This window comes from Brassica napus, chromosome C1 (genome assembly GCF_020379485.1).
Source record: "Brassica napus cultivar Da-Ae chromosome C1, Da-Ae, whole genome shotgun sequence".
In the NCBI taxonomy this organism is placed as follows: Eukaryota; Viridiplantae; Streptophyta; class Magnoliopsida; order Brassicales; family Brassicaceae; genus Brassica; species Brassica napus.
The window spans coordinates 14,101,058-14,116,742 of NC_063444.1; the positions used below are offsets into that span (position 1 = coordinate 14,101,058).

The following is a 15,685-nucleotide window of genomic DNA, read 5'->3' on the forward strand; positions in this document are numbered from 1 at the left end:
TTTTAATAGATAAGAGATACATTGATAAATGATTCTCGATTGCATTGCTGAGAAGAAACTTTTTAGAAAAACATAATTTGGTCAATAATAATTTTTATTGATGAACTTACCTGCTAATTTAAATTAATGATATTATTTTCTCTTATTCTCTATTTTTATCATTGATTTGGAAATGTAATAAATTTCACTAAAATTCATAGTAACTAATTCACTTGTTTTAGAGAAGTCAACACTATAATTCATAGTAACTTCATGTGTTTCAGAGACTTTAATTAAATCTATTAAACTACTTTCCAATTAAAATTACATTAAATAACACTAAACTTCTCAAACCATTAGACCAAGAAAGAAAAACTTCTCAAAGCAATACACATTCCTAAATCGTTTTATCTCTCTCGCTCGCTAATTCTTCTCTTTTATTGCCGTTTATAATGTCCGCCGTCGCAGATTCCGTTAAGAACGGACCATTAAACTTACCCGAGAATGAAAATCTCAGACCTTCGGGAGTCAGCGCCACCGCATTCCCTAACGAAAACTCTGGCGCTGCGGAGAGATGGCCAGGTTTTCCTGGTGATTGCGTGTTTCGTGTGATCATTCCGGGGCATAAGGTCGGAGCTATTACCGGACGTCAAGGAGAATTCATTAGAAAGTTGTGGCAGGAGACTCGTGCTCGCATACAAGTCCTCGATGGCCCCGTTAAGACTCCTTATCGCCTCGTGAGTATCCTCTCTCTCTATTTACTATGTGCAAACATAACGGGTCTCAATTAGGCATATAGCAAAATAAAACATTTGTCTATGGTCCTCAAAATATTAATGTTTAATACCTATAAATTAATTTTAAAATACATGTATTGATCATTTAATAATTGTTTCAAATTCCATAAATTTTATGTATGCAAAGAAATCGGAATTGAGATTGTTTTCTTTTTCTGTTTCTATGCTTTCTCTTAGGGTTGTAACTTCGATTCCTAGGGTTTTGATCATTGTCTTGACATTCAGTTCTTGGCGGGAAAATTACAAAACTTTTGGTTTCGAAACATCGTACGCAATGTCAAGGATATCTCTTTTATGTTATGTGTAGGTGATAATATCTGGAAAGGAAAAACCAGAAGCCAAAATGTCCCCTGCAATGGACGCAGTCGTCCGGGTGTTCAGGCGAGTTTCAAGCTTGCCTGATAACGATGATGATGTTCAAAACGCTGGAAGTGCGTTCTCTTCAATGCGCTTGTTAGTCCCGGGGATGCAGGCGAGCTCTTTGATTGGAAAGCAAGGATCTATAATCAGATCAATAGTACAGAACTCTGGTGCATCAGTTCGCATTTTATCACAAGGTAATTAGCATCATCATACGCATTTTCATATGGAACTCTTTTGTTGGTATTTGAAGTTGTGTGATTTATACTTCACATGAGGCTATTAGATAATGATACGTTTTTTTTTCGCTAGATGCAACGCCGTGTTATGCTGCAAAAGATGAAAGGATAGTTGCTTTCCATGGGGAAGCTTTGAAGATTGTAAAAGCGTTAGAAGCGGTTGTTGGACACCTAAGGAAATATTTAGTTGACCATTTTGTGATTCCTTTCTTTGAGGAAGAAGTAAGCTTTATTGTCTGAAACTATCCTAGTTCCTTGCTTGTCACGTTTCTCATTTTTTTTCTATGAATTATCTTTATTTTTTTATCTTTAGTATCTAGCTAGAGTCTTTCAAGAAGATGGAGCATTAGCTGACAAGAATCCATCTCTCCATGCTGAACCCTCAAATGTAACCGATTATGATTCCTGGCTCTTGGCAAGGAGAGAAGCTCTCGTTCTGGAGGGCAAGAATCGAGTGGAGTCACGTGTTCAGCCTTCAGGAGTTTTATTTACACAGGAAGATCCCATTTTTAGTGCTATCGAGGTTCGTATTTGTTATGGTATGGTTTTGATATCATCGCATGCATGCAAGCTTATGTCTCAGAACTAGTAAAAGACGTTTTCTATAATTGGTTTTCCTGCTAGGTATGTCAAACAGTTCGAGCTCCAATCTGCTATTCCGATGATATTATTGGTGCACAAGGAGCTAATATAAATTACATTCGTTGGAGAAGCGGAGCTATCCTAATCGTTGAAGAGAGTCTAAATCCTGGTGAAATGATATTGGTAATCAAAGGCACATTTTCTCAAGTAGAAATTGCTTATCAACTAATTCAAGTAAGAACACACATTCTTCCATTTATTTATACATTTTTTTTGTGAAATAGTATCGTTAAATTGCTAAGATTACACTTTATTAATTTACATACTTTTTTTGTTATTGTTTACGTGTGTGTAGGAGTTAGTCAGCACGCAGAAGTATCCAGTTTCGGTTTCAGGGGGAAATGCCAGGATCGACACTGGCAACGTACCTGTACACCCTCCTCAGCTGAGCAGCCGTCAAGAGCCGCTCTCGAGCAGCTACATGGGCACAGAGACGGAGCCAAACGCGTGCTCTCAGGTCACGGGTCCTTCCCCCAGCCGTCACTGACTGGGCAAACTTAGGAGCGGAATATAGACCAGTTTGTGTATTGTTCTCAAGGTCTAATTCATTTCTAGATCAATTTATGTTTATAGTCGGGCAGCTCATTTATACTAAAGAGGGAAAGAACAAGTGCTAGAAACCAATGTATTGAATGTGTGATATAAATCTAAGTGCCTTTTGTTTTTCCCTTTCAAATCTCGATATGTTCACTGACAGTGTCAAATAAGAACAGTTTCATGTTTTTTTCTTTTCAGTTTCATGTTTTTCATTATTATACTGTTCGTTTTGTTTTTGTTGAAAAAGTATATTTTACCTAGAGAGATAAGTTTTGTCTGGTCTCAAGAGTCTTTTTGCAAAAATAACCAAGGTCTACACAAATTATGTTTATTGCTATCACGCTTGTTGGTGAAATGTAAGAGCATAAATATCGCTAGTTTCTAAATGAGGTTTTTGAACTGTTTGTGGGCCTCACTGATGTGTGGGTCCCACAAAAATTTTGAAAACAAGTCTCCAAAATCACGAAATAAGGATCGGTCTTTGGAGAGTTTTTGCACTGTTTGCAGGTTTCACCGACACGTGGTGGTCCGCGATTGGTTTATTTTTTAATTTTTTAATTTCTTTTTTAAGAAAAAAAAAATTCTTAAGGACCTCATTTGAGGTTTTACCGATAATAATGGTCTAAGAGCATTATTAATGGGGGAGCTTAGCAAAAAAATTAATATAATAATGGGTGGATCCCACAAAAAATTTAAGCACCATTGCTTCTGCTGCCTATTTAAACGTCAGTGTTTGCACGTTTGCGGACCCCATTGACACGTGGCGACTCGTAATTGATTCATTTATTAATTTTTTTTTTTAGTCAGAAAAAAGAGAAGTTTAAGCACCCTATTACGGGTTGTTAGGGATAATGATGCTCTAAGACACTAGATACAACTCAAGAGTCACGAGTTTGGAGAAAAAAGGGAAAGAGGTCGTGAAGTAACATTTTAAACAGTTGTAAATTGGCTTGCAGAAAACCAAGCTCAATGTCTCCTAATTACTATTGTGACACACAACACACGAAGACTGTCCATCGCGTGAGGAACAGTGCGCAATCAGCAGAAACAAGGGTACACCAAAATCAATCCCCATGCAATCAAATTCTGTACTCTTTCAAATATGTTGTAATTTATGATAGATTGATCATGAGTGTGTATAAAATAGGTTGTAAATCATTTTGTCAAAAACTATTGACAAAGAAATAAGAAAATTTTCATCTTTTCCAAATTACTTTCTTTTTCCTTGTCAATAACCTCATTCTACTAGGTTTGAATCGGGTTGAAGGTGCAACAAAAATACACCAAACCAATAAACTACATGCCATGTTTTTCTCCAAACCATTTATTTCTTCACTTCTATGTTTTTTTTTGAAATATCTATTTTATTTCATTGGCGGTGTTTTTTTTTCTCTTTTTTTCATATTTAATATTAAATATGAGCACTCCACTATACTACCATGTATATGGATATGAATTTGTTGCCTAAGGCTCATTTGAATATTCATTGAGATAATTTATCCGTGGGCTGCAATTCTATTTGTGGATTGGTCTGGACATTTCGAAATACCCTAAATTAATTAAAAAAATAAATAGAAACCAACTTTGAATCACTGACAACGACATGCACACGAATAAAATAGAAAAAAAGGTAACGCAAACCGTGTTAATTAAGAAAATAAAGCATATAGATTGCAAAATTATATTCGCTGCACATGGTATTTGTAGTTTGTAATTTGTTGTTTTCTGAGAAAAAGCAAAATAAATGGACGAAAACAGCCATCTTGTGTTATGTACGTAGTAAATACCTACACGTAAGAACATATTTATTGTAGGTCTCTTAGATTAGGTTTTTTAGCGTAATATAAGATACGGTTTTTTAGCGTAATATGTCTTTTAATTTTTAATTAAAAAAACTAAAAAACATCTCTTAAATAAGAGATATAAGAGATGTCTCTTAACTTTTTTAGTTAAAAGCTAAGATACATTATCTTATAATACGCTAAGAAACCCAACCTAAAGACGTAACGTACATGCTCCTTCTCTTCTATAGCGAATAAGGAAATGTTGATTTTTTCTGTATACTTTTTATAGACGTATGTTTTAGAGTTTTCTTACTTAATAAAATGCATTAAATTTTATTTACCAATGCATTATTTTTTGTTATTAATTATTTTATATAATTATTTTATATAATTTTAACTAATAACATTTTTTTAATAAAAACAATTATAATTTTTTAATTTACAATTTATCATTAGTTAATTAATGCATTGAAAATATAAAAAAATTGTTTAACATAGTTCTTTTTTAAAACGGAAGAAGTATTTATGAACGATACGATTTGTCATTGGGGATCAAACCGGATTAAGAAAGTATAATATAGTCCCCATAAAATTTACCCAATCTACTTTATCTTCTTGACCTCACCACCTCTAAAGCCTGAGTAAATGTTTTTGCATTATATTTCATTCAAATGATTATGGATGTCTAACTTGATAAAAGTAAACAATATTTAATTTATATTTATTCTAAATGTTTCTCGTTGTAGTTACTTCAACTTTTAATTAGTATTCTAAGCCTCCTCTATATGACTATAGTACTTTATATAGAATTCTCTCTTTTTTCTTTATCCCTACATCCAGATTTGATTCTTCTTCTTTGTTCCTAGATTCTTTCTTAGCAGCTTGTACATTGTGGGAAACATTGGGCATGTGCAAGCGTGACAATTAAAGTAGATAATGATGACTAAAGCACTAGTTGATGACATGGAAATACATAAAATGTAGAGTTTAGAGGATGAAGTAACAAAAAAGAAGGTTCTTTTCCATATGAACCAACATATACTACTATTACTTATTCATATGTAGAGTACTTGTCATATGTATTTTAAAGTGTTTTAACTTTTAATAAACTTCACCGAAAGGTAAAGAGGATTATGTTCAATCAACAACGTACTTGTTGTTCATATATACTACGAAAGGTAAAGAGGATTATATTCATATATAGAGTACTTGTCATATGAACCAATATATACTACTATTACTTATTCATATATAGAGTACTAACCATAATTAGTATTAATCTGTAAATATTCATATCCATGATCTAATTGTGTTCAATCAACAACGTTAAAATGTCCAAAGCTTTTGTTGCCGGGATTATAATAGCAATATTGTTCTACTAGCGTAGAAGAGCAACCACCAATCTCATCATGAACCTTTCTAGCAAGGCTGACTTCTACATGTTTTGTTTCATTTCATTAAACTTTCTCCATCCCTGAGCTAGTCCTACTCTCATAAAAAGCAACTTGAATCCAACGCTACAATACATCCCTGAGCTAGTCCTACTCTCATAAAAAGCAACTTGAATCCAACGCTACAACACGACCAGAATTGTCTTTTCCTTTTTTACTGATTGAGAGTTCCACCAATAAATCTCGTAGTGAGCAATTTTTTATTATAGAAATATACAACTTGACGAAACAACACTAAGTAAAGAAACCAGACGGAGCACGCGCTTATCAAAGAGACCAACCGAGCGTATTTATACCAAAAAAAAAAAAAAAATTATTCAAACATAAAAAAATTTAAATGTAATTCTACTAAAGTTGTGATTTAGATTAACTTTAAATTGCTGACCAAAAAAATGATTAACTTTAAATTTATTGTTTTTAAAAATATTTTATTTTGATAGTGTTTTAAACAAAATACAGATATCTGAATCTCATGAATATGAAATAGTTATGTAGCTATTTTATTTTGTAAAGAAACCGATTTAAAATGTAAATCACTGTAAAAAATCATTTTTTCATCAAAAACTCTGGTACATAAAGCACTGTAAAAGTTTTTTTTCTCATCGTTATGCTTAATGTCTGGTTTTATAATTGCAAATGTGTATTTTAAGTCTGTCTATTTTTTTTTTTAAAGAACGGTTATTCTATTACTCAAATTTGAAGTGATCTACGTAGATTGGAATACAACAACCAATAAAAAAAGTTCTCTATAAAAGACTTTACAATCTTAGCTAAAGAATTATAAATTTCATTATGCGTTCTTGGAATATAAAAAATTTTGAAATCTGGAAAACAAAGCTGGAGAGTCTTTATCTCTTTAATTCTGTTACGAAACTCGGCCATACGTAAATATCTTTTATCATTGCAATCAAATCTTTGCAATCTGTACCTAAACTTTGACATGCTGAATATACTATCCAAATCAGTAAAAAATCATATGTTAAAACAAAAATCAATTTTTTTTAAAGATATAATTGTTTTAATTTTTCTCAAACCTTTTCCAATGGTTTATTCTATTTTTTCTCTAAAATAGAGTAATTCTATAATATAGTTGGATGTTGCTCGTACTCTATTTTAGAATTAAAAAAAATGATAAAAAAACAAACGAGTTACTCTATATATAAAGTAAACCTATTTTTTATTCTATTATATAGTAGAAAATAGAATAATATTAGAATATTTTTAGGGCAATTCTTTTAAATAGTTTTTTTTTATGTTTTTGTCACAAAAATAACTTTCAAAAAAGAAAATGATCAAAACAGTCCTTTTTTATTTTGAAAATTTTAATATATATATATATATATATTTTTTTTTAATTTGAAACCATATCCCCGAAAATCCACCCCTTAACTCTAAACCCTAAATCTAGATTAGTTAATAATGTAATTTTACCTTTAATAAAAATTTGTTGGTCATTTTTCTTATGCTATTTTTTGTACAAAAACTTAAAATGAGTTGTTCTAGAGGATACTAGAATCCCCGTAGATAAGGTTTGTCTTATAATTGGTGAGTGGAAGAGTGGGACCGACATGTTGATAGCTTTTTCAAAGATGGTCAAAGCTTGCGACGACGATTTGAAGATGCATCCATCCCACGTATCCCCACCCCCATATAACTAACTAACTCAACTCCCTCCGTTACGCACACACACACTCTCTCTCTGTAATCACCATTCTCCGATGAAATCACCTCAGCGCAGTTCTGATGATTTGGAAGCCGGCGGCGATATTCCCAAGTCCCGGAACCACTCTCGCCGCCGCGGCAGAGTAAATTGCCTCTCTCGATTTCTTCTTCATCCTCTTTGGTTTCTGTTTCGTTCTCAGTTCTCACCTCATGCTTGCTGTTGCAGGGTATTTTTGTTGCGGTTGATGCTTCTATACGTTTTAAGTCTGCTATGGGTTGCGAAAAGGAAATTGAGCTCGGATCTCATGATCAACCTACTGCAAAGGTCTGAAAATGAAATTATTTATGGTTGATTCAATCTCCAATTACAAGTTTTGTGTTGTTGGTTTTTATATTAGTATATATATTTCCTAATATGTTGGTGTTGCCTTTTGTAGGATGTTAAACTATCTCAGTTAGAGGAACAACCAGTACAAGGTATCTTCTTAATTCTTATTCATCCCCATATTTTATTGATTGAAACATCGTATAAGCTACAGTAGTGGGACAACTTGTTACCTTTTATAGAATTTTTGACATTTTTCTACCCTCTTTGGGGTTCATGTGACATCAATTTGCGTTTACACTTTTTGATAGTTGAAATTGAACTCCCAGCCTCGTATCCAGATGAATTTGGTATCAGATTGGAGGAACTTGTTTCTATATCCTGTGATGGTGGTCTAAGTGTTTTAAAGCGATTTGATGGGGTAAGGCCGTACATTTGTTTCTACCAATTAGATGTTCTACTTGGCTGTTTCTTTTTGTTTACTTATTTTGGTCTGTTTCATGCTTACCACAGGTTAGCGGATTATCACCTCTGTTGCACACCGATCTAGACAAGGGTATCTGTGGTACTCATGAAGACATACGGAGACGAAGGAACAAATTTGGATCCAACGAATATCCTTTGAAGAAAGAAAGGAACTTTTGGGTGTGGTGACTTGTTCAGTATATGTACTCTGTGAAACCCTTTGACAACAACAAAATAAAAGCTTTCGTTTTTGCTCTTCTGATTGTAGATGTTTCTCGGGGAAGCAAGCAGAAGTTTTACTTTGATCGTCTTGGTTCTTGCTGCACTGGCTTCTCTGCTGCTGCAAATAAAAACTAAGGTGGGTGGTTGCTGAGATCTTTGGCTAATTGTTTTATTGAATCGACTCTATTTGGCTTACTCTATACTTTTAGCTTCTTTGAAATCCAAAGCTTACTGCATTTTCTATTCACGTCCCTCAAGCAGACTATCAGTCATGAATGGTATGACGAAGCTGGCATCATTGTTGCAGTTATCCTTGTCATCTTTGTGACAGGTATCCTGCTATCTTTGATGCTTTTTTACACATTGGCAACTTTTCCTTTTATCTGTAGAAATTACTTTAAAAATCAGTCACATCTAGCTCGGTTTTATGTGATTGTGTAGACGGTAGCGAATAGAATTGGTCTGTTGTTTACTTTTGTGACTTCTGCCCCTTTTCTGCAGCTATCAGTAATTACAACCAGTCTCTTCAGTTTGAAAAGTTGAATGATGAGAAGAGAAATATATGTATCGAGGTTTGTGCTCATACCATAAAGATTTCCATGACCACAGGATATGTTACTCGTCACTTAACTTTGCTGAATATCACTGGATACAGGTTACTAGAAATGGAAGACTGGTCGAAGTTCCGATTTATGATGTAGTTGTTGGCGATATTATACCTCTTAAAAGTGGTGACCAGGAAAAGATCCAATCCTTTTGTCATTGTTTGGTGGTTTCAATCAACTGGAGTTTCATCATTAAACTGAAGTACTATATATGCTGCAGGTGCCTGCAGATGGTGTCTTAGTTTCTGGGTACTCGCTTCAGATAGGTGAATATGAAACCATGGGAACTAACAGAACGGTAAGCTTTACTTTTGCACCAAGCAGTAAATGCATTATTATGTCATACTGATTTAACACCCCGTTCTCATAAATAGGTTCACAAAGATACAGATATAGACCCAATTCTAATATCCGGATCTAAAGTGGAAGATGGCATCGGTAGAATGCTGGTACGAATTAGCTTCACATCTCTTTTACTGTGTTATCTATTCAGTAGTTTGCCCCTGTATCACCTCAGATCACATGGTCTTCCAGGAAGTAGTTCTAAATGATATAACTACATAGACTTGAGTTTGGTTAGGACTACATGACAAGAGTCTTATGAGAAAAGATTCTCTATTTCTCTTCCATACAACTGAAGGTTTCAGACCTTTTTTTTTCTGCTTACACTGGGTTTTTGGCTCCACTCTTTTCCTTGTCCTGTGTTTCTAAGGTTACTAGTGTCGGGATGAACACCCAATGGAGGATGCCGATGGCTTGTATTCCACTATATACTGGTGAAGAGACACCGTTGCAGGTACGTTTTATTGGTGAGTGTCCCTTTTATATTTCTTGTTGCAGTTCTTTATTCACCTGTAAGTCTTTTCTATTAGGTGCACCTGAACCGAGTTGTTATTGCGTTTGGCCTAATCAGTATCTCGGTTGCTTTGGTTGTTTTTCTTATCGAGTCATGCCTGTAAGTTTGTCTCTACACCAAGAATTTCTTTCTGTTAATTCGTCTCAAGTCCTATTGCTCGATTCTTATCTTCAAGAAACCTGTCACCCCCAGATGCTTCATGGGCCGAACCAAAAATACAGATGGTAGTCCGATGTTTGATGCTGGGAAAACTACGTTGGATGAAAAAATAGACATGGTGATTAAGTTTATAATTTTGGGGGTAAGTTAGATTAAACATATGATAATTATATTTTACTTTTCATTTTTAATCATGTGGGGATCTTTATTTGTCTCTTTTTAGGTTACCATTATAGTCGTGGCCGTGCCTGAAGGACTTCCATTGGCTGTTACTTTGAAGTAAGGCTGTTCAAACATCTCCTAATTGAGTAACTTGACATATTCTGTACTTTTGAATGGCTTTATATGTTATGGTTGCCTACCAGTCAATATCTATTTATTGTCTGTAGCCTATATGCATCTTTTATACTCGAGCATGCAAAACCTACATGGGTTCCTTCCTTTCTTATAGCAGTTTGAACATCTTGTTTTTTGTTTGTTCGTTTCATTAATGCCAATCACTCTGGAAACAGCATTGCCTATATGACGAGAAAACTTCTAGGAGAGAAGGTTTTGGTACGCAATTCGTAAATGACTATTTTTTGTCATAACTTAAGTAACGAATTAACAATCTCACGCGATGTTCAGGTGCAAAAGCTCTCTGCCTGTGAAGCAATGGGGTCTGCAACAACTATTGTATGCCACAAGACCGGGATTTTAACCTTAAATCAGGCAATTTGCTATCTCTCCTCTTTTTTTTCACAGCATACTTAGTTACTTTATTATCCCCTTGTATCATTGTTTCTTCACAACTGAATATTTACTCATGGTTTAAGAAATTGAGTTTGTTGGCCCTACCGGATCACTTCTCCCTTGTTTACACAGCTTTCAAAGTGTCTGTTCTTATTAAACTTGTTGTGTTCCTTATTATAGACAATTCATTTTCTTTTGAGCAGATGGAGGTTGTTGATGTTTGTGCCGGACGAGTAAGAACGCATAATTTGGATACTATGGCAGCAGAGTTGTCTCCCCTTCTAATCTCGTTGATCACCGAAGGAATTGCCCTGAACACGAATGGGAGTGTATATCATCCTGAGGTACAGTCATATGGTCAAGTTTTATATAGATCGGTTCCAGTTCCCGCTTTATAGTTTGATGAGTCAGCCTTGATTGATTAAAATCAGGGACAGTCTGAACCAGAGGTCTTTGGATCAGCAACAGAACGTGCCATTCTTAATTTCGGTGTCAAGGTGGGGCTTGTTTCTGATAATGTTTATTAGTTATCTCAAACGTAGTTGCAACCATCTGATTGCAGAACTAATCTAACTCATCTTTTAGCAGTTAGGAATGAATTTTGACGAAATAAAGTCAAAATCAACAATTTTTCGCGTTTCACCTTTCAATTCAAGGAGAAAACGTAGAGGTGTTGCAGTCCAATTGGTAATGTAACCTGATTTCTTATTCTTGCTAATTTATCCCACTTTCTTACCTACTTCATGTGGGAGAATTGGTTCAGTATGTTCGGTTTTGATTCAACTTTTTTACGGTTTCATGTTTATGTGAGCTATACCCCGTTTGTCTGATCTCTTTCTTGCTAATACACCTTTAGCATGATTCTCAAGTCCGTGTTCATTGGAAAGGTGCTGCCAAGACTATTCTAGCTTCTTGCCAGTGGTACATGGACAAGGACAACATAGCAGCTATGGACCAAGAAAAAGTAATTAATTTACCTGAAATAAATTCATACACTATAATCATAAATATAATTATAAAAACAACAACATAAGGAGGCCTCTAGTAATCTTTATTTGTCTGGTCTTATTTGTGTTCTTCGTTTTTGTTTCCTCAGAGGTTTTATTTTGAAAAAACCATTGATGAAATGTCCAAAGAAGGATTGCGCTGTGCTGCCCTTGCCTACCGAAAATTTACTGACGGAGACATACCTGAAAGCAACCTCGTTCTATTGGCTATCATTGGTATAAAGGTAATATTTTGCTTTTCAACATGGCATCAGAAATGACGACTGTGGAACATGTTAAACTACTAATATTTGCTATAGATCCCTGCAATATAGAAGCTTATCTTCACTTTTAACAAATGGATAAAATGTGTGCAGGATTCTTGTCGGCCAGGCATAAGTCGGGCAATCCAACAATGTCGTAATGCTGGAGTAAAGGTGGCATGTTTATTTTGCAAATTTCTATACCACTTTTTCATATTTTTTCTCTCATGATGGCATACTCCTTAAATCTATTTAACGGCTTCTCTCGTTTTCTGGGACCCAAACTCATTTTGCTATGCAAGACTATATAATAAGAGTCTAAGATCAAATTAGTTCTACAAGCTGATATGTTACATCGTGTTTGATTTGTATCATAGGTGTGCATGGTGACAGGCGACGACCTTCTGACTGCCAAAGCAATAGCGATGCAGTGCGGGATACTGAGAGGAACCTTAGACGAGCCTGCGAATACAGCAATCTTAGCAAGCGAATTTGCTTCGATGTCAGAAGCAGACAGAGAAGAAATTGCTGAAAATATTGTAGTACGTATAATTATGTTCTTACCCTCATTTGTATGTACTGAGATTTTGCAGCGGATTAAATAAGCAGTTAACTTAAACAACCTTATTTTTGATAGGTGATGGGTCGATCTTCTCCTGATGAAAACCTTCTTCTACTTGAAGCACTGAAAAAGAAGGGACACGTGGTTGCAGCAACTGGAAAGGGAATCCGTGATGCTCCGAGCCTGCGCCAGGTCCTTAAAACTACTAATTTGTGCTTTGAAACTCTCAAAATGAGATCTTCCCTGTTACTGCTATAGTTGTTAATTTGATCATGGACCGCAGGCGAATATCAGTCTTGCAATGGGCATTGGGGGGACTGCAATTGTTAAAGAATGCTCTGATATCATTATATTGGAGGACAATTTTACTTCGATTGTCAAGGTTAGTGAAATATCACGCATCAATGTAGTTGACATCATATTTGAAAATGATTGCAACTGAAAAAGAGGTGTTTGTTTTAAGGTCATCCAATGGGGACGTTTTTTATACACAAATGCTCAAAGATTTCTCCAGTTCCGGCTAACTGTCAACGCATCAGCTCTAATTATATGTGTTGTTGTGGCGGTTCATTCTCATGAAATTCCCCTAAACGTTGCGCAGGTAATTTTCAGTCTCTGCATCATGAAGAACTCATTCTTTCTTTCTTTCTCATCAAGTTACTTTCAATTTCTCTATGCAGCTTCTGTGGATTAATCTTCTCACTTTTACTTTTGGAGCATGGGCCTTGGCATCAGAACCACCAATGGACAACTTAATGCGAAGGCCTCCGGTTCGTAAAGGGTATGAAAACGGTTCAGTAAATAATATTTCAATGGACAGATTCCTTAATTACCATATATGATGGTGACTGCATGACCATATCAAACTTTTTTTAAGCTTTCTGCAATTCCAAAAATCTGTTTATCCTCAATAAGTTTCGGTTCTGATTTATGCAGTGGAGCCAAGAGGATAACTTGGTTTTGCTCCTACTTATGTGAATTTCTGAAGTGGATGGAGAGAAAGAAGTCCAAGAAATTCCCTATAAGTAGGAGCAGAACCAAGTTAGTCTCTTGTTAGCCCATAGCATGATAGGAAAACTGAACTTTTGTCAAAAGCATTTCATCAGAATATAAATTCCCTGCTTCTGTTTCCCTTTCGTCATATATAAGATGCAGTTTGATGGTACTCCCTTTGCCATTTCAGAGAACCCTTTATAACCAAACTCATGTGGGCGAAGTTTGTTGCACAGGTATGCATGCCCATTTATAAGCTTCATCTTCCCATCAATACTAGCGATTGTTTTATTCATATATTTCAATGAAGTAAATACAGTTGCAAAGCTGAATTTACACAAAGATATTTATTTATCCGCCTGTTTGTTGCGATCATATCATGATCTTGTTTTAGGTAACATCGTCTTAAGTGTACTTTTACAGGTTTCTTTCCAAGTGAGTGCATTGCTTTACCTAAACTTTCGTGGAGAGAGTATACTAAAACTGGAGAACAAAAGTCTAGATCAAGCTAACAAAGTCAAGAACACAGTTATATTCAATTGCTTTGTCTTCTGCCAAGTAATCGATCTCTCACCCCTTTGTCTTGCCTCTCAACACCATCCTGTATTTGATTGGTGAGCGCTTCACGTTTGTTGGTATCCCGGTCTGAATTTGTGCAGGTATTTAACGAGGTTGAATGTCGAACTTCATACCAAGGAAATACATTCAGCGGGATCCTAAAGAACCATTTGTTCCTTGGAACAATTCTTTTAAATGTTATACTTCAGGTAATCCCTATGCATAAACTGATATTTGTAACAATTATTCTCTCTTTAATGCTAAACACTCCCTAATCTCCATGCTTGCTTTTGCTGTTTTGATCAGATAATCGTGATAGAATGCCTTGGCATATTCTTTTACACAGCCAGGCTTAACTTGAAGCAGTGGCTGATCTCGATTGGAATCGGTTTTTTCAGGTACCACTTCACAGAAAAGAATCATCCCCTCAATTGGCGAGACCTTTAACTCTCGTGTATTTTTGTGCAGTCAAGTCATTGGTCGTTTTCCTTTCCAAGCATTTCCTTACCTCCGGAACGAAGATCATATATAAGACATAAAGGCTGATAAAGAGCTGGAGATGCTGTTATCGAAAGAGATTGAAGGAGAATAACTCGGAAGCTGACGTGGACAAGAGTGAAGAATAAGAAGCTTAACGGTTCTACGTGGGAAGTCGTTAGGGACTTTAGAAGTTAGTTCGGTTCGAGTTGTAATTCAAGCTATAAATAGTGGCCTTAGAGTTTATAGATCTTCGGCTTTGTATTGTGAATTTTGGGTCTTTGGTTTGTAACATTAAGAAGTGTTATACAGTTCGTGTTTATACGTATTGAATACATTGTGCTATATCATAGGCCTTATAGTCAGTGCCGGACCAACCTTTTATATTGCCCCAATCAAAATTTAAAACTATGCACTCATACATGCTTTATCAAGATCACAAAACAGTATAAAAAATAACTTAAATTTTCATTAAAAAAATCAAATTTCATAATATGTTCATAAAAAACATTGATATAAAAACACTTATTGCTGAAATATAAATCTTCTTGCATTTTTCCCTGCAAAATCATCCATTAAACTTCTATAGTCAGGTTTTTCGACCATAGCAGTCTCAATTGTTATGTTTCTATTTTAGAATTAAGGTTTTAACTATTATCTAAAATATAAATTTACTAATATATTTAAAAAGTTTGACAAATCTTATTATAACTAAATATGCACAATAGATAATATTTTAACAAAATAATCTACAGATTTTCTTTTTACGTATATACTAATAATTTTTTTTAAAAAATATGCCCCACTAATTTTGAATGCCCTAATCCTTGGCTTGGTTGGCTTCCCCTCAAGGCCGGCCCTGCTTATAGTGTAAATATTATGTTACTCTTTTACATCTAACTAGGCATCTTTTATAATACTAAAGCACAAATACAAATCAAAATTTGACAAATGAAAAATACAAAATACAATAGAAAAAAACACAATTCCTAGTTTTCAGCACATATATCCTAAATTTTCTTAGGATGCAC

At 34.8% G+C, this 15,685-nt stretch overlaps 1 protein-coding gene and 1 long non-coding RNA gene across 7 annotated transcripts; both read left to right on the plus strand.

Moving 5' to 3' along the window:
- The first annotated feature begins 86 nt into the window (after positions 1-86).
- LOC106352237 lies at positions 87-2,744 on the plus strand. The gene is made up of 2 exons (XR_007317894.1): positions 87-1,898; positions 2,000-2,744. It is a non-coding gene; the product is annotated as an uncharacterized LOC106352237 (long non-coding RNA).
- Positions 2,745-7,344: 4,600 nt separating this feature from the next.
- On the plus strand, positions 7,345-14,999 carry LOC106350753 (calcium-transporting ATPase 8, plasma membrane-type-like). Of its 6 annotated transcripts, none has more exons than XM_048744228.1 (34): positions 7,345-7,594; positions 7,678-7,776; positions 7,889-7,928; positions 8,088-8,197; positions 8,290-8,421; positions 8,510-8,599; positions 8,725-8,794; positions 8,965-9,035; positions 9,119-9,202; positions 9,289-9,366; positions 9,443-9,517; positions 9,781-9,864; positions 9,941-10,023; positions 10,117-10,225; positions 10,307-10,362; positions 10,596-10,638; positions 10,711-10,794; positions 11,019-11,159; positions 11,247-11,312; positions 11,401-11,502; positions 11,672-11,779; positions 11,912-12,046; positions 12,179-12,238; positions 12,442-12,606; positions 12,702-12,818; positions 12,910-13,008; positions 13,090-13,227; positions 13,307-13,407; positions 13,563-13,667; positions 13,810-13,855; positions 14,043-14,177; positions 14,279-14,386; positions 14,484-14,575; positions 14,646-14,999. In XM_048744228.1, exons 1-34 carry the CDS (start codon positions 7,508-7,510, stop codon positions 14,707-14,709), a joined length of 3,177 nt encoding a protein of 1,058 aa, XP_048600185.1. In that variant the 5' UTR covers positions 7,345-7,507; the 3' UTR covers positions 14,710-14,999. The 6 variants fall into 6 exon arrangements, with proteins under 6 accessions (XP_048600185.1, XP_048600186.1, XP_048600187.1 ...); XM_048744229.1 differs by having other exon boundaries at positions 11,404-11,502; XM_048744230.1 differs by having other exon boundaries at positions 8,106-8,197.
- The last annotated feature ends 686 nt before the right edge of the window (positions 15,000-15,685 follow it).

Excerpts from the sequence above, each read along its gene's own strand:
- LOC106350753 (XM_048744228.1), top strand. The coding sequence starts at position 7,508 with ATGAAATCACCTCAGCGCAGTTCTGATGATTTGGAAGCCGGCGGCGAT. Across the intron at positions 9,518-9,780 it reads ATGGCATCGGTAGAATGCTG|GTTACTAGTGTCGGGATGAA; the intron begins GTACGAATTAGC and ends TGTGTTTCTAAG. Across the intron at positions 13,408-13,562 it reads AGGCCTCCGGTTCGTAAAGG|TGGAGCCAAGAGGATAACTT; the intron begins GTATGAAAACGG and ends TGATTTATGCAG.